Consider the following 18,647-nt stretch of genomic DNA (forward strand, 5'->3'; position numbering starts at 1 on the left):
TAAAATTATCCGCGCTTCGCGCGGGAATGATATATCACGGAATTTATAAAATAATACTTAAAACCTATCAATCATTAAAACTAAAACACTAGATTATCTTACATACAAAACTACGAAGTAACAAACATTAATAATATAAAGGAAAATAAAAATTATTACATCGTTTCATTTATCGTTAATAACATAAGCATAAATTAATGACTATAAAAATACATACCAGGATCTGTAACATAAGCAATGGTGTCAGTGAGCCACTCAACATGAGCAAAATACACACATATTTAATTGAGGAGGAGGAGGAGGAAGAAGAAGAAGAAGAAGTAGTAGTAGTTCAGAATTTTCGTTGTTTTAAAATGAGAAGAAATCTCTCTATTTATAGATAACAAAGGCTAGTGTGAACAAATGTTTATTGTGTCTTATCGGAAAGGTTACAACTATTTGGAAAAGTTGCAACCCTTCGGAAAGGTGACAACCTTTCATAAAAGTCACAACTTTTCATAAAATGCGCAACTCTTCATTAAAGTCGCAACTTTTAATAAAAATCGCAACTCTACATTAAAGTCGCAACTTTTCATGAAAAGAGAAGGCTAGTTTTGAAAATAAATAAATTGAAAGCAAATTCTGGTTTGCGGTGGTGCCACATAGGTGGGCCTAAGGTTCTCTTTTATATATATACTAGTAAAATTACCCATGCTTCACTCGAGAATTTAATATCACGGAATTTATAAAATAATACTTAAAATCTATCAGTCATTAAAACTAAAACACTATATTATTTTACATACAAGATTACGTAGTAACAAACATCAACAATGTAAAGGAAAAAAAGAAAATTGTAACATCTTATCATTTATCCTTAATAACACGAGCATAAATTTATGACTGTTAAAAAAAATATCAGGATCTGTAACATAAGCAATGGTGTCCGTGAATAACTAAACTGGAGCAAAGTACACAAATATTTAATTGTGCAGAAGAAGAAGAATAAGAAGTTCAGAATTTTCGTTGTTTTAAAATGAGAGGAAATCCCTCTATTTATAAAAAAAATAAAGGATAGTGTGAACAAATGTTTGTTGTGCCTTATCGGAAAAGTCACAACTATTTGGAAAAGTTGCAACCCTTCGGAAAGGTCACAACCTTTCAGAAAAGTAGCAACTTTTTCATAAAAGTCGCAACTTTTCATAAAAGTTGCAACTTTTCATAAAATTCACAACATTTCATAAAACTGACAACTTTTTATAAAAGTCACAACTTTTCATGAAAGAGAAGGCTAGTTTTGGAAATAAATAAATTAAAAAAGAATCATGATTTGTGGTGGTGCCATGTAGGCGGGCCTAGGGTTCTTTTATATATATATATGATATGATTATTGTTGGGTAACATTTTTTTTGGTATTGTCCAAACAATATACCAAAAACTTTTAAGTTGGTATTTAATAACAACATTTCAACCAAACAAGACAATAAATTTTTAACTGATATTTTTGTATTATTTTTGGTTTCAACTACTCTAAGTAATTGTTGTTTATTTTTAAGTTTTAAGTTGGTATTTAATAAATGCATTTCAACCAAACACGACAATACCAACTACATGTAACTTAAATCAGCATTAATGTGAATAAACTATTGAAGAATAACCAAAGTTGTAATAAACTGCATTTATCATTCTTAAAAAATTTCAGAAGTTTTGGAAGAAGAATAAAGAAAAACCAACCAAGAAAATTGCAAAATAATACATCATTGTTAAGTTTGATAAGCAAACTTAGGGCAAGTCTTTTTGTTATGTCCTGATGTACCACATTTACTACAAGTTACTTTACTCCTCTTGTATTTTTCTTTTGTTGAATCCCTTCTTACGGTCGTTACTTGGTGGTCTGCCGGGTTGTTTTCTTGTAATTGGTGGCAGCAGTTCCTCTTCCAAAATATGTGATGGAATATTCCAAGTGCTTTCACAAGGCAATGGTTCTATTGAAATTGCATAAGTATCTTGAAAATTCTTATTACTATAATATGTTGAACAATAATCTTCGCGATGTTTGTTTCTGTATCTGATAGCTGCAACTGCATGACTACAAGCAATCTCATCATGCTGAAATCGTCCGCAACTGCACATCATATATCACACCTTTAATATCGTAATCAATGTATCTACTTGTTTCACACCAAAACATTAGGGATTATTTGTTGTGAACCTCGTCAAACAGAACGGTCAGTTCAACGTTTTCAAATTTTATATTATGTTTTAAAGCATGTTTTTGCTGACAAGATAATTTTTAACTTAAATATGGTGTTTACAGCACCATCATGTACCAACATATGATCACTATGTTCATCATTATCATGTACAACAATAAAACAAACGCTGAATGAGACAAAAAAAAATCAACAGTTCACCAAATAAATAAAAACGATTAATTTCACCAAATAAAACCAACTCTAAATGCAATCCAACATTTTGATAATTAAAAACGATTAAATTCACCTAATAAATTACCAAACCAGATAATCACTAAATATTCAATAATATTCATCAAAACTAAAGAATTAATAAAAAAAAAATCAAAAATTCGGAGTGGGTGAATATCAACAACCTATATTACACCATTAATTAAACAACTCATGATAGACAAAATTTATTTTTTAAAAAGTGATTTTTAACGTAAATACAGTGTTTAAACCATTATTATGTACCAAAATTTAATCTATACGTTCACCATAATCATGAACAATAAAACCTATACCGAATGACACAAAAAAAACCCAGTAGTATACTGAACATGCAATCCATAATTTTTATTATTAAAAGAGATTACTTCTCATAACTGCAGAATTTCCTTAATTCTATCAACTGAATCTGATATTGTTTCAACTGCATTGAACTGAACTATATATGCTAGAGTTATCAACTATCACAGTAACAGGGTTACAATGCCACCCCTGTATTATTCATAATACTCACTTCTGCGCTGAAAAGACCTTGCATTACCAAATCAATTTCCAATGTTGATGATGAGAAGAACACTTCATAAAAGAGGAAATCAAATTTAATAAGCCTTCAGCCCGTATTCTAGAGAAAAGATTGAAATGTCCCATCGCCCATCTCTTTCATTATTTCTTAAACATCGTTGAGAGCCAATCGCTTTTTAAAATACTATTATTACAAAGCAACCCTTGTTCAACAAATTAAATGATTCTTTTTAAGAATAAAAATGCTAAACAAGGAAAACCAAAACTCAGCCATACTATTCTACAAAAAGAGTCACTCTACAACAATCTTTGCCTACCCAGGCAAACACTGCCATGAAGCAAGAGTATGAACAGGTTTCTCCATGGCATTGCTAGCAAAAATCTTTAATCACGTGGTATCAACAGCTCTCCAGATTGATCTTTAATCAGATCACCGGACTTGCATCACAAGGGATCTGCATATTGGCAATTAGAGCAAATCAAGTAGAGGGGGCTGCTCTGGATGAGACTTTGCATTACCAGACCCTAATGTTGAGGACCTGAGTTGCCCTTGATTTCCCCTACCTCTTCCCCTTCCTCTACCGACAGCAGTTGATGGAGGAGGAGCCAACCTTGGAGCAGTCGGCTCACCCTTGTTCGAAGAAAAAATTGATCCAATATCGGTTGCTCGACCACTAGAAGCACCCAAAGCTGATGATGACCCTTGACTATGTTTCATAAATCCAAGTGAACTCTGTGAGTTGAGACCCCCACCACTACTGATACTATCAGTGCGTGATGTAATCCCTTGATTCTGTTTCAAGGGCTGAGAAGAAATTGGGGTGCTGAAAGCCCAAGAATCAAGGCCATTTGTTTGAGAGTTCAAGCCATTAAGAAGAGTTGCACTATTGTTAGACACGGGTCTGTTTGCGAACGGGGCCATTGTTCCATTGTTCAAAGAGTGAGAAGCAGCTGAGGAGCCACTAGGTCGGGGAGGCCAGTTAGCAAAAGGATCAATATCATCGAGACTTGAACCCAATGCCCCCTTGTTTTCTAATTGTTTCTCAGAATCACTTAGAATGGTAGTACCAAATGACGAAGGTTTAGGAGGCCACTCCACATCAACTGCAGGACATGAAGATGATAGTTGCTGACTAGATACACCAGATGTCATGTATGACTGTGAAGGTCCAGAAGTAACTTGGATCGACTGTCCTGCAGTAGTAGACTGGGCAGGCAATGTCGTAGAAGACTGCACGGTGGTTGAAGATCCCCTTGGTGGAATCCAGTCTTCATCCCATGACGGGCTGCGTTTTGTGGTAGACTGAGAACTCGCACTTGTTTTGTTCACATGTCCAGGCATCTGAGCATCAACTGTAAGAGATGATTTTATGTTTACTGCTGGATTTCCTGAGTCGCTCAGTGTCACTCCTCGCTTCTCTTCAATCTTCCTGTAAAATGTGCATGACAAAGAAAATGAAAAAGAAGAAATAAATGGAAATGATATAAATTAAGAACCCAATAAATCTAGCAAGTTCTCTCTAATGGAAGTCCTTAGGCATACAGAAGGGCAGAATCTTGTAATCTAAGAAAATACATTACAACATACCATTTCATACACTTTTTTTGTTTTTTGAGAAGGTAACATTTGTGTATATTGACAAGGACAGTACATAGGTTGTACTGAAAACCATGTTTACAACAAGTCAAAAATAAAGAACTGAATCCTAACAAGAGCCTAAGATGTCAAAGATTGACTCAGTATCTTCAAAGTATATCTGTTTACACCAAAAACAAAAAAGCTTAATGCAGTTTAACTTGATCTTCTATGGATCACAATTTTTTTCCTCAAAACATCTAGAATTCCTCTCTTTCCAGATTATCCACCAGATACAGGCTGGGACAAACCTCCATCTATCTGTCTGCAGCTCCCTCCTCCCAACTATATAATAGTTATGTGATTTTGTTGAGCATAACCCAAACAATACCCCGGAGGCTGACAAAGATCCTCCATAGCTGAGATATAGTCCTTCTCTATACAAATAGAAGACTGACTGTCTCACCCTCTTCATCAACAGAGGTAACATCTGGAAAAGAGGGATATGTACTTTTCTTAAGGTTTTCTTGAGTTAAAACACCTTCCCTTGCCAATAACCAAGTGAAACAAGCAACTTTGAAAGGTATCTATACCTTCCAAATATGCTTCCATCGCCACTGTTGTGGCTGTTGATTTTCTTGGTTCAAAAATTTATAGGCAGAGCTAACCTTAAAGATACCTTTGCAGTCCACATTCCACCATAATAATCTATCTGCTTCATCATTTATGCCTTTAAACTCCTTTAGCACTCTGAAGAATTCATTCACTCTATCTATTTCCCAGTCATTGAAATTCCTTCTAAATTGGATGTTCCACCCTCGTTGTATCCATAAATCTGCAACATGCACTTGTTGTTCAAACCCTCCATAGCAATAATGAAAAGAAAAGGAGCCAGAGGATCACCTTGTCTCAGACCTCTCTGGGGAGGGAAGAATCCTTCAGGTGACCCACTGATCAGAACTGAAAATCTGACGGTGGAGATGAAAAATCTCATCAATTTGATCCATTTCCTCCCAAATCCCATACATGAAAGAACTTCCAATAAATATTCCCAATTAAAATGGTCATATGCCTATTCAAAGTCCAATTTACATAGTTCCTTCCTGTCCTTGATTAATTCTGGAGTCCAACACTTCATTAGCAATCAAGATGGCATCCATTATTTGTCTGTTTTTAATGAATGAAAGCTGAACCAGGTGCTTTATCCATGGCAGACAACTTCAAACACGAGAAAACTTCTTGTTCCATTTATTCCCCTTGAAGAGATTTTCTCTCAGCTTCAGTAATCACTAGACAGTTAATCAGGCTGCTTGCATGTCTGTTGTCAAGAGTCTCAGAATATAACTTTTGATAGAAATTAGTGATCTACCCCTTAATTCTCTCTGGTTCAACTATAGTGGTATTCTAAATCACTAACTGGTCAATATTATTGCTTCTCTTATGTGCATTGGCCATTTTGTGGAAGAAGCTGGTATTCCTATCCCCCTCTTTAAGCCAAAGAGCCCTAGATCTTTGTCTCCAAGATGTTTTCTTCATTTTTAAGGTGTTCCTCATAATCCATCAGCAGAGTTGCCTTCAACATAGGCTCCTCTCTTCAGTTAACTGTCTAGTCTCCAGAACTGCATCTAGGTTAGCCATTTGTCCCAAAATCTGAGTATTTTGAATTCCCAGATTGCACCTAGGGTGGACCTGCTCCATTCTTTTAGCTTGTCTATTAAAGCTTTCAGTTTGCATGCTAGGATATGATCAGGCTTTCCAGTAAAATCAAAAGATTCCTACCAACCTCTAACTCTATCCACAAAACCATTTGTGTTCAGCCACCAGTTGTCAAATTTGAAATATGATTTGGTTTGTTCCCATTCACCACATTGTAATGCCACTGGATGGTGATAAGAAACAAATCTCTGCCGCCTAACCTATTTGATTTTCCTGAAGCTGTCATCCCACTCTTTGGATACAAGAATTCTGTCAATTCTGGAAGCAGCATTAGTCTTATCTCCTTTAATCCAAGTATAATCGCACACCACCACCACCAGCTGAAAGTCCACCATCAGCTCCATATCTTCAATGAAATCAGAGAAATCCTCCATTGTTGGGGTTAGGGCTGGGCGTTCGGTCGGTTCGGTTCAGTTTGTAAATTTCGGTTTGGTTTTTCGGTTTTCGGTTGGCAAAAATATGAAACCAAACCAAACTGAAATAAATTCAGTTCGGTTCGGTTATTACAATTTCGGTTTGGTTTATTTCGGTTTGGTTTTCGGTTTAACCAAATTTAATTAATAGTGTCATGTGGGTTGTGGCTGTGTTGCAGGTTGCGGTTCAAATAATACAACAATCAACAAACTTCTATAACAATCAACACTCAACAACTCTCCAAACTCCAACAATCTATGCCATACAATTTTGCTTTTGCTCTCCAAACTCACCTAGTTGATATTCTCTATATAGAAGCATTAACCTTCGAGTCGCGAGCACTGAGCAGTGGCGGGCTGCGACCTGCGAGCACTCAGCGAGGAGCCAAGGAGTAGCGGCTGGCCTAAGACTTTAGAGATGACGGACGAGAGACGAGAGACGAGAGACGAGAGACGAGAGACGAGAGACGAGAGACGAGAGACGAGAGACGAGAGACGAGAGACGAGAGACGAGAGACGAGAGACGAGAGACGAGAGACGAGAGACGAGAGACGAGAGACGAGAGACGAGAGACGAGAGACGAGAGACGAGAGACGAGAGACGAGAGACGAGAGACGAGAGACGAGAGACGAGAGACGAGAGACGAGAGACGAGAGTTGAGAAACGAGCAGCGGTGTAAGTCGTAACTGAGAGACGACTGACGAGTGACGAGAGTTGAGAGATGAGAGCTTACTGTGATTTGTATTGTGTTAGGGATTTCAGGTTATCAGTTTAGGGATTTCTATTGAAATTTGGGCCTAATTTTGAAAATGGGCCGGCTGGGCATGGGCTACTGAAGTAATTTAATTAAGAGGTGTAAAGAATATATGTATAATTTCGGTTTTTCGGTTAACCGAATTGTTTTAGCCAAAAACCGAAAACCGAACCGAAAAACCTTGGTTTTTCGGTTTTCGGTTGGCAAAAATATGAAACCAAACCAAACTGAAATAAATTCAGTTCGGTTCGGTTATTACAATTTCGGTTTGGTTTATTTCGGTTTGGTTTTCGGTTTAACCAAATTTAATTAATAGTGTCATGTGGGTTGTGGCTGTGTTGCAGGTTGCGGTTCAAATAATACAACAATCAACAAACTTCTATAACAATCAACACTCAACAACTCTCCAAACTCCAACAATCTATGCCATACAGTTTGTCTTTTGCCTTCAAATTTCAACAACATTTAACTTGCAACTTACCAATTAACAGTGACCTGTGGGTTGTGGTTGTGGCTGTGTTGCTGTTCAAATAATACAACAATCAACATCAACTTCTATAACAAATAACAATCAACACTTAACAATACTCTCGAAACTCCAACAATCTATGCCATACAGTTTGTCTTTTGCCTTCAAATTTCAACAACATTTAACTTGCAACTTACCAATTAACAGTGACCTGTGGGTTGTGGTTGTGGCTGTGTTGCTGTTCAAATAATACAACAATCAACATCAACTTCTATAACAAATAACAATCAACACTTAACAATACTCTCGAAACTCCAACAATCTATGCCATACAGTTTGTCTTTTGCCTTCAAATTTCAACAACATTTAACTTGCAACTTACCAATTAACAGTGACCTGTGGGTTGTGGTTGTGGCTGTGTTGCTGTTCAAATAATACAACAATCAACATCAACTTCTATAACAAATAACAATCAACACTTAACAATACTCTCGAAACTCCAACAATCTATGCCATACAATTTTGCTTTTGCTCTCCAAACTCACCTAGTTGATATTCTCTATATAGAAGCATTAACCTTCGAGTCGCGAGCACTGAGCAGTGGCGGGCTGCGACCTGCGAGCACTCAGCGAGGAGCCAAGGAGTAGCGGCTGGCCTAAGACTTTAGAGATGACGGACGAGAGACGAGAGACGAGAGACGAGAGTTGAGAGACGAGCAGCGGTGTAAGTCGTAACTGAGAGACGACTGACGAGTGACGAGAGTTGAGAGATGAGAGCTTACTGTGATTTGTATTGTGTTAGGGATTTCAGGTTATCAGTTTAGGGATTTCTATTGAAATTTGGGCCTAATTTTGAAAATGGGCCGGCTGGGCATGGGCTACTGAAGTAATTTAATTAAGAGGTGTAAAGAATATATGTATAATTTCGGTTTTTCGGTTAACCGAATTGTTTTAGCCAAAAACCGAAAACCGAACCGAAAAACCTAAATATTCAAAATTGAAACCGAAACCGACCGAAATAACCGAAAAACCGAAACCGAAATTAAAAAAAAATCGGTTCGGTCGGTTTTTTCGGTTTTAACCATATTATGCCCAGCCCTAGTTGGGGTTCTTCTGCAATTTATTTTTTCAGATAGGAACCTTGTGACATTGAAATCTCCACAAATGGCCCAAGGCCATTCAAATAGACTTCTGAGTTCTGACATAACCCAATTCCTCCCATTCATATTCTCTTTCCGATCTGTAATTTGGAGCATACACTCCTGTACATGTAAAACCGGTTTTCTTTGGTTTCCTCTTCAACCTTCTTTTTCGCGTGTGTGTGGGGGGTGATGGCAGTGGGGTGGTGGTGGGGTGGGGGTTGTCTCCATTAAGCAAAAGCAGTGTTATCCAAAGCAAAAATGCTCTTAGGTCCGTTAGGGCTTTAAGTGCAAATAAAGCCCAATAAAGCGTGGGCTTTAATGAAAAATGGTGCAAAGATAGATTTTTTTTATATATGTTTAGTTCAAAACTAATGATTATAAGCATGAATGACAAATATATGACAAAGAAATTGAAAGAAGTTAAAATAAAGAAAATATCAATTGTTTAGTGTCGCCTCTTCAGAAGAGGATAACTAGCAAGGAAAAGTATGCCTTAGAACCTTGATGACAATATTGAAGCGCACTTTAAGCGAACTGAAGCGCTCAACATGCTTTGAGCCTCATTTCAGGGCTTAAGCGTGCCTTTAACAACACTGAGCAAAAGCAAAGACTGAAGCGAACAAGTTTTGCAGTTGGTATCCAATCCAATTATTCATGATGGAAATAATCACAGAACAAGAAAATACAAGTTACCAGTCAGCTCACCAATGTTCTTTTAGCATCTGAAATTCCTAGCACCCCTCTCAAAGGTGTACATGCACATATGACATATGGCGAGAGAAAATGAGTATTGGTGGATGGATGTAAATGGTAATATACCTGAGAATCTCCTTCACAAAAGCCATGTATTTTGCAAATTGCTGAACATTTAATTGTTGAGCAATGAGAAGAGGCATGAGAAGTGGAAGGACATGTTCTGCCACAAATTCTATCCCATTCTGAGGAAAAGTAAATTTAAGTAAAAGTTAGGCAAGCGATTAGATACTATTGTTTCGAACACGAGTAATAAGGTTGACCAAGATAAAATATACCTTCTTCAAGATGGAGTTGGCTACCCCAAGGGTACACATGAGAGTTGGTGCAGATCGATCAACCGCAGTACAACATTGGATTGTCTGTAAGATCTCCAGAACCGCAGGCTTGTCCAGCGTGTGGACCATATCTCCCAAACATAATAGTGCATTGACCCTCACCTGACGAGAAAAAAATTGTTCCTCTATCAATCTTCAACTTGGTCAACAAACCCAAAGAAGGGCCTGGCTTATCAACAACCAGTGACTTCAACATGGTTACCAACCAAAAGAACTGCCTAGCTTAACAATCAGTGACACTAGAAAAGGAACTCATGGATCAGGAAAGAAAGATTTATGTATATTCACAAGGTAAAAAGCTAATGTGACCCACAAAATATATGTATGTATGTTCACATGGTAAAAAAACTAATGTGACCCAAAAAGTTTAGGAAATTGATATGCCAAAGCATTCATCCTATCAACGCAAGCAGTATTTTTCCCTGGAAGATGAGAATTGCTAAGAACATCAATTCCCAACATTCAGGATTTTCTGGTGTTTTCATTTTCAGTCACAAGGCTCTAGAGTAACTCATGCAATAACATTCCTGCACAAAATATTAGACTACGTACCGCAGCAACAGTCGTTTTCAATGCCAACCCATGAACGCGAGGCATGATTGCCTGTTTTACTAACTGCAAATAGATAAATACATAAACAAATAAGCATTTACAAACATAAATATGAAACTAATTCCAAGTTAATAGCAGTGATACTAGTTCTCCAGAACTTGAGATTCATATTCACTCACATCCGCATTAATCTATCCCCTACGACATATGTAGTAACACATCAAGGTTTTACATTTACATCCAAACATTAATATCTCCCCTACCACATATGCAGGTTACATCAATGTTTAACGAAAGAGAAATAAATCTCATTGTGTAATCCTGTAGCAAAAAACTAGTGTCAAGTGGTCAACTAATAGCTTACCATATGCATAAAAACCAACTGTAAACAAACTTCAAAATTCAAAGTAAAGTTCAGTAACTCCACATGAAATATCTAATAAAAGGCTAAGACTTATCAAATGATGTGTCAATGTTTGTCTTAAATCTTGAATACTCAGATAAAACCATTTTTATGAACCTTTTATGGAGTAAATTTCCCAAATGGTCACTAACTAGTGAAATTAACTAGTAAAGTCATTTATCTTATATTTATATCAATAAAGTCATTCAACTTATAACTCGTATTCTGGGAAATAACTCTAACCGGAAAGATGATTTGGACTCCCCACAAACTTAAAAATTTTGAGAATTTTCGTAAGATAATATTTTTCAATTCTCCTCAGTAACCATTCTCTAAATATCTTCAATTCTATTCATTTATTTGGTAATGATAACTTTTTTTCCTCTTAATTGTCTTCAAACTCATTAAGACATTTTGAACTTTTCTGTTAAAATAATAATTTACTGCTAATCCAGCACTTGCGAGTTAAATTATTTTGAATTCAGGTTTAGCAAAATCTACATATTTAATAAAGCTAGATATAGACAAGGTAATGTATCACCTCTCTATGACCTAGAAAATTATTTATCTTTTATCTCCTTTTTTGAATTTTTTCTTTCATTCTTTTCATTAATCAATTTGTTTGATGTAATTCAAAGAAAGTCTACCATATTTACTACATCTAATTATATGTTATGAGTTACAAAAATACCTCCATCTATTACATTCTCTACTTAAATAGCAAGTTTCCTCAACTCCCTTCTAACTTATTTTTATAGCTTAATCAATCTATAAATAACAATCATCTATGGAGTTGTTGAATGTTTATTTCCGTTTTCTCATTTTTTTTATTAGTATATCTTTTTCTCCTTTTTGGGTTTTTTCCTTCAGTTTTTTCATAGATCATGTGTTTAATCATCAAAAGAGAGGACATAAAAAAGACGATGTGATAATATGGTCATCACTTTGATGAAGATCATAGATATGTTCTTCATAATTCGTCTTGTGACATACCAAACATAAGCTAATTAAAATTAAGAACGAATTTTGAAGGTGGTGTAAGATTCATCAAAGAGCGATGGTCATATTAGTTTGGTACAAGTTCATCAAGATGAAAAAGAAGATTTGATGGTCTTGAAAGATTCATGAAGAGACATTGATATTAGTCTGGTGAAGTAGAAATTTGAATGACTTACAAATATAAATAGATACACTTTTGTTGCTTATTTTAGTATTTTTCAATTAGTCACTCCAAATACAAGATATGTGTAATGACCCTCCAAGTCATTTTCTTCGTTTTCCGATCCTTTTAGCGTTTAGAGCTTTCCTGTAGTGACCCCAAGTCATTTATGACTTGCTGGGACTAACAGTTCGATCGCCGGGTCATTCGTTTGGATTTTGTGTAGGTTCCCATGTTTTGGAGCCTTTGAAACTTGGACGGTTGACTTCAGTCAAAAGCTCAGGAAGACGGCCTTGGAATGCAATTCTGACGGTTCCATCAGCTCTAAAAGGGCCATTTTAGGCTAGGGGCATAGTTGATTCAGGTCCCAAGGCTCACGGTGTGAGTTTGTGCCGTTAGGCGTTTTAACTTTGAAGCTTAAGCCAAGATTTGACTTCGGTCAACATTCTTGGTAAACATGCTCGGATAGACATTTCATCAGTGCGATTAGCTCCGGAATGTTGAGTTTGGTCTAAGACGACCTTTCATGCGATTCCCGAGGCTTCCCGTCTCATTTTGAGCCTTGTGGAATTTGACTAAAACAGGAACTTGGGTGTGGGACCCACTTTTCATCGAGACGACCTTGGATGGAAGTTTCGACAGGATTGTTGAGTCAGAAATATCGATATTTAGTGGGGTTTCTGGTTTATTTTTATTAGGCCGGGTCCGTTTGAAGACCTTGAAAAATAGCAAAATCTGATGTTGCTGGTGCAAACCTTTAGAGACCAGAATTTAGGCTTTTAACAACCAGAAATGGATTTTAGCGACCAGATTTCTAGTATTTAAATGCCAAAAATCAGCTTCAACCCTCATTTTCAAACTTCGATATCTCGAGCTAGGAAGCTACGTTTTGGGTGATTCTAGTTGCATTTCGTCTGTAATTGAAGTGGCTACGTATTGGAGTGATCGGGAAGTGTCGGGGACTCAGCGGTTGCAGTGATTTCTACCCAGCTCTCTTTGGTCTCTTTAAATGGTGATTTTGTTGCATGTATGTGTTTGGGCTGTTCCAGGCATAGAATTGAGCCTCATTTCAGGGAACAAGCTCGGTTAGTGGATTAGGACTTTTTGACGGAGTCAATTTTGAGATTCCTGACGCACGTCCCACATTACCATTTTGACTCGATTTTTGATCCATCTCCAATAATTGCGATTTTAGTGTCTAAACGTCCGTACTGACGTTGTGATAGATAATTCGATAGTGTGGCGGTGTTCAGAGATGTTTCGGAAGCAGATAGCTCTTGTGCGGTGGATTCAGAGCAGTCGTGATCAGCCTTGAGGTAGGCTTCGATCTACTTTCTTGATTGGGCTTCTTAGATAATGCTTAGTATAGATTACATGTGATTTTGGATTGTAGTTACCGGGTATTAACTCCTTTTGTTCATTCCATCTTTTCTTTACTCCGTAGAAGCCTTGGGCTTATTGTGGGTGTTGTGATCCTTAGTTTAGGCTTGTAACTTCATTTGTGGTGTAGATGATCTTGCTTACCCTTGTTAGGATTGATACATTGTAGCCATAGACTAGGTTGGACCTTAGATACTTTAGGTTGTGTTTTATCGCCCTTGTAGTTATGATTTGCTCCCGAAAGAGCTTGTTTTGGGTTGTTCTTCTTGTGTTGGTGCTTGAGACCCTGGTGGCTCGTCGTAGTCGTAAGTTGGCACAATTTGTGCTCAGTCTAGGACTGGATCGGTATGATTGGGGTACGGCGTCGTCCCTTGAGTTTGCTCCCCCTTTATTGATTTGCAAGCTCTTCTTGATTTCTTCGCTTGTTTAGTGGAGAGATGGCCATATCTTTTTGATGAGTGTGGTATCGAGGTTTGGTTTATTTGGAAAAGAGGTCAATCTTAGGGGAGACCATTTGAATGGTTGAATTGATGACTTCGCTTCAATCTCTTCGACTGAACCTAAAGGAGACTTCGATCATTCAACTTTAGCTTCTGAAGGAGGAATCATGTCACTTGTAGGCTTGTTGTACCCTTATTTAGCTTATGATTATATTGTTGGGCCCGAGACTGTGTGCGAGTACCAATTGGATCCTAGGTTAGTGCTCTCCTCTATAGTAGTGTGGTTGGTTGGCTATATATTTATTTGACTTTGAGTGCCTTGTTTGAATGTTGGTGATGGCATGCATTGCATTGTTTGTTCATACTCACAGACTTTGTGGTTCGATCCTGGCTCATGCATTGGCATATTTATCGTTCATGATGAGATACTATTTTACTCGGCTTTTATTCTTAATTGGTTTTAACAAGAATTGTACCACCTGGATCACTTGACTTACTTACTGATTTTTAAGATTACGAGGCGGTAGGGACGTGCTCCTTTTTCTACTTGAGATATTAGAGGCATTTGGGATGTGCTCACTTTTACTTGACTAGACGGCGCATCGATGCCCTTTCTTGCATGCTTTGGTCTAATTGATTCCCCCAGGTTTACTCATGCTAGCAGGGATAGTGCCCCTGGGAGTTTACTGTCTTGCTGGGCGGATGGTGATGCCCCCGGGTTACTCTTGCTAATTAGGCTGGTGCCCCTCAGAGTTACTCTCTCGGGTTTTCTTGTGCTAGTTTGGTTGGTACCCCTAGGAGTCTACTGGCTGGCTGGGCGGGCCCTTTATTGGGTGCTTGGGTTTAGAGGTTTCGAATGGTCTCTGATGGTCGTACTGCTCACCCTGCATTCATATGCATTGTCTATCACTAGCATACTTGTTTGTTGATTGCACCCTCCGGTTTATGGGGGCCAGTTTAATGTTTGTTGTTTGTACTTTCGAGCTTACGGGGTCTGATTAGGTTATTGTTCGATTATATTATGTTCTCTGTTATCGTTTTCTTATTAGCTTATAGGTTTTGACTTCAGAATTATGGTTGTGAGTCCTCCAAACTCTGGGTAGTTGACTTGGTATCTTAGTTGCTTGCGAGTAGGTTGTTGGTTTGTGGTCCAGGTACGTTTTTGACACGGCTTCTTACCCCTTGTATCTTGTTTCTATTCTTTATTGCCTGTCTACTTTAGTATCTCCTGTTTAGTTACTTGTGTTATGCTTTCCTTATTACTTGTTTATGCTTGTGTTATCTTTTGAGCTCAGTATTCTACTGCTTACGGAGTACCATCTTTGGTACTCATACTACACTTCTACTCCCTGTAGATCCTAGTATGAGTTATCATCGTTGATTTGGAGTCGTGCAGAGCATCTTGGAGTCTCGAAGCTAGGGTAAGCTCTTGGCGCTCAGAGTTGCTGGTTTCCGTCTATTTTGGGCTAGGCTTAGTCTTTATATTGTATTTAGAGACCGCCTGTACTTATCTAGTATTTGTAAACGTCTTGTACTCTTATTTTGATTAGATGTTCGATTACTGGTTGATATCTGGTCTTGGGATGGTTCCTTGTGTTGCATTTCTATTGATTACCTTTCTTCGATTCGTTATAAGCATTATGCTTCCTGTTGTTGACTTTCACTTGGTAGACTGTTGCTTATGGCTCCGGGCAAAGGGTTAGGCTTACCTACTAGTAGGGTGTTGTAGGTGTCATCATGACCTGAGAAATCGGGTCGTGACAATATGTACCCTCCAAGAACAAGACTCTTTTACCAAGTTTTACACTTACAGTATCAATCGGCAATGAAAAATGGTGTTCAACTGATTATTTTTTTACTAAAACAAAACTTGCTAGTATTTCATTATATAAATTTTTACACTTAATATATAATATATCTATTTATATATACTAATTGCGCTTATTATGGGCTATAGCATGATAATCTGACATAGTTCTTTGGTCAAGAACTCATCATTTGTTGTTTTTTTCACTACTCTTCTTTTCGTTCAATTCACTCCAATTTGGATGATGTGGAATATCACTAAGACCCATGATTTTTTTCTTTTATTTCAATTCTCGTGATTTTTCCTTTTATTTTCTTATCATGAACTTGATTCTCACATTTAAACGCTCCAATCGGTAATTTTTTCTTTAAGTAATTTTTCCTTTTATTTTCTTATCATGAACTTGATTCTCACAATTAAACGCTCCAATCGATAATTTTTTCTTTAAGTATCAAAATACATAAATCTGGCATCTCATAACCTAACATGAAAAAATGCCAATCAATTTAAAAAATTGTGGTCAACACCTGAATTTATGTTTGACAAAAAAAATCATTTTTACAAATAATCTCCTACCTAAATGACTTAACAAAAGTCTCACATCATGCCAAATTTATTTATTTCTGATTTTTTAAGAATAAATTACTTGATTGAAGCTTTTAATTGTGAAAATCAAGTTTTTGATAAGAAAATAAAAATCTAGAGAATGAGTGAATTGAAAGAAAAGAAGAAAAGTATCAAAAAGGCCAAAAAGGATGAATGTTTTTATGACTAACATGAAAAAATATGCCGATCAACAAAAACAATTGTGGCCTGCAATTATGAGTGATGTGACATTTCTCTTTTACCAACATATACAATTATCTTTTTCTCCTATTTTTGCCTTTTATTCTCCCTTTTTTCATTTACGTGGAAGTTTAAAAAACTGAAAATTACTTCTCAACTCTTAATTATGCTAATTGTGCTACAACTCCCTCTATAGCTACTTATAAGAGAAAACCACTTAAGGGTCGTTTGGTAGAGTGTGTTAAGAAAAATACTGCATGTATTAACCTTGTGTTTTACTAGTACCTTGTTTGGTATTCTTTTCCAATCTTGCATTAGTTATACACTCTATTGTGTATTAAGGTGTGTATTACTAATACCATGAATTTTCTAGGTATTAGCAATGCAATAGTTTAATGCATGCATTAGCATGATTAAAGACTCAATTGCCCCTCAAAACCTTTTTTTACATGTTTCCCACCATAATAGTGGAGGGTATCTTTGTAAATAAATGTTTTTATGCAACGCATGCTATCTTTAAAGCATCAAACCAAACAATGCACAAAAAAATCTATGTATAATTAATGCAAGCATAACTAATACATGCATTGCTAATACAACACTCTATTTAGCATTATTCTTATACACTCTACCAAATGACTCCTTAGACTATGCTATATAACTTCAATATTATACTTACGCTAAACACTTAGAATTTGCGAAGAAATATCTGGTTCAATCTAAAAATGAATTGTATCTGCATATCACATTCTACCCCATCATTAATATGCAGAACATGTAGGTTACTGGCTGGCTCCAATTCCATGGCCCAAGATCCAATATCTCTTTATTTCTTCCTTGTCCATAAAAATGACATCTTTTTTTTTATAACAGTGGTCCAGTACAGCTTCCATGCACCTCGACCAACTCCCAAGGATACTTGTCACCTCCCACCAGCACTACCAGGTAACTCGACTATAACGATGCCCAAATTATAGAAGACAGCAGGTACTCTATGCAAGTACAATGCCTTTCACAAATTTCTCAACCCTATAAAACAAACTAAGTAAAAATGTCTCTAACCACCCTGCATCCCTATCCCCTATTTTCACTTCATTTTGGCACTCTCATTCTTAATCAAGTTACAGGTGCCTGAAGATCTTCATCAGTGATGAAACTTCATTAAGAAACTACCATTAGAGGAACCGATTATACGTCTTTTTTCCTTTCCTTTTCCAGGTAGAACCAGTGAATTTGATATAAATGGACATTAATCTTAATTCAGGCAACCAACTGATGTGACACTTGGAAATAATAAAGGGCTTTTGTCATTACTTGCTTCAAAAAAATATAATAAAGGGCTTCAATTACCTGAAGATCAAGTTGCTTAGCAAGTGCTACAGTCTTTTTCAGGACTTCCTCTTGCAAACGTGGATCAGTATCATCATAAGCTCGGACGAGCATGGGCAGGACATGTGAGATTAAGTGGTCCTGACTAGCCTACAAATGAGAAGATGAGATGAGTGACAAAGCAATGATAAAAACAAGCACCAGGTGGAGAAACTTCCTACGGTATATATGGGTCTACAATTGGGGGCAAGAGTTAGGCGAGACATGCAAGAAGAAATTGGTGCCTTTAAAAATGCAGTACTTATCTATTGGGGATGGTTGACTTTAGCGAATAGTGTGTTGCAGTGGAAGAGCCACATACACCGAAGGGTGGTCAGTTACTATACTATGTATATAGAGAATTAGTGTATGTAGATCAAAAATTACCACTTATACATAAATATTAAATCTTGAACACCCTTAAGCGAAATTCATAGCTTCATCACACTATTATGTTGGACTGTATACGGACATATCTCATGTCTTTGCTTCCAATCCCTACAAACATTGTGAAGCAGCTAAGTAAAATCAGATCTGACTTCTCATGGGAAGATGGGAGTGTTAACAGGAAATACCATTTAGTAAAATGGACGACAGTCATTCATCATAAAAAGGTTGGAGGTGTG

The 18,647-nt window shown here is 36.9% G+C and overlaps 1 protein-coding gene and 1 long non-coding RNA gene across 2 annotated transcripts in view; both read right to left on the reverse strand.

The window, feature by feature from the left end:
* Positions 1 to 3,046: 3,046 nt before the first annotated feature.
* Positions 3,047 to 18,647, reverse strand: part of LOC102595181 (SCY1-like protein 2) — a 40,777-nt gene continuing 25,176 nt past the window's right edge. Inside the window, exons 10-14 of the mRNA XM_006362655.2 lie at positions 18,004 to 18,132; positions 10,679 to 10,741; positions 10,067 to 10,228; positions 9,855 to 9,973; positions 3,047 to 4,396 (exon numbers count right to left, since the gene is read on the reverse strand). Coding sequence (XP_006362717.1) covers positions 3,436 to 4,396; positions 9,855 to 9,973; positions 10,067 to 10,228; positions 10,679 to 10,741; positions 18,004 to 18,132 — 1,434 coding nt within the window. The 3' untranslated portion in view covers positions 3,047 to 3,435. The remainder of the gene's footprint in view (positions 4,397 to 9,854; positions 9,974 to 10,066; positions 10,229 to 10,678; positions 10,742 to 18,003; positions 18,133 to 18,647) is intronic.
* Positions 7,786 to 8,870, reverse strand: LOC107057960 (uncharacterized). The gene is made up of 2 exons (XR_001471682.1): positions 8,440 to 8,870; positions 7,786 to 8,317 (listed from the first exon to the last, which is right to left on the reverse strand). It is a non-coding gene; the product is annotated as an uncharacterized lncRNA (long non-coding RNA).

The sequence above is a fragment of the Solanum tuberosum genome, unplaced genomic scaffold (assembly GCF_000226075.1).
Source record: "Solanum tuberosum cultivar DM 1-3 516 R44 unplaced genomic scaffold, SolTub_3.0 scf00399, whole genome shotgun sequence".
In the NCBI taxonomy this organism is placed as follows: domain Eukaryota; kingdom Viridiplantae; phylum Streptophyta; class Magnoliopsida; order Solanales; family Solanaceae; genus Solanum; species Solanum tuberosum.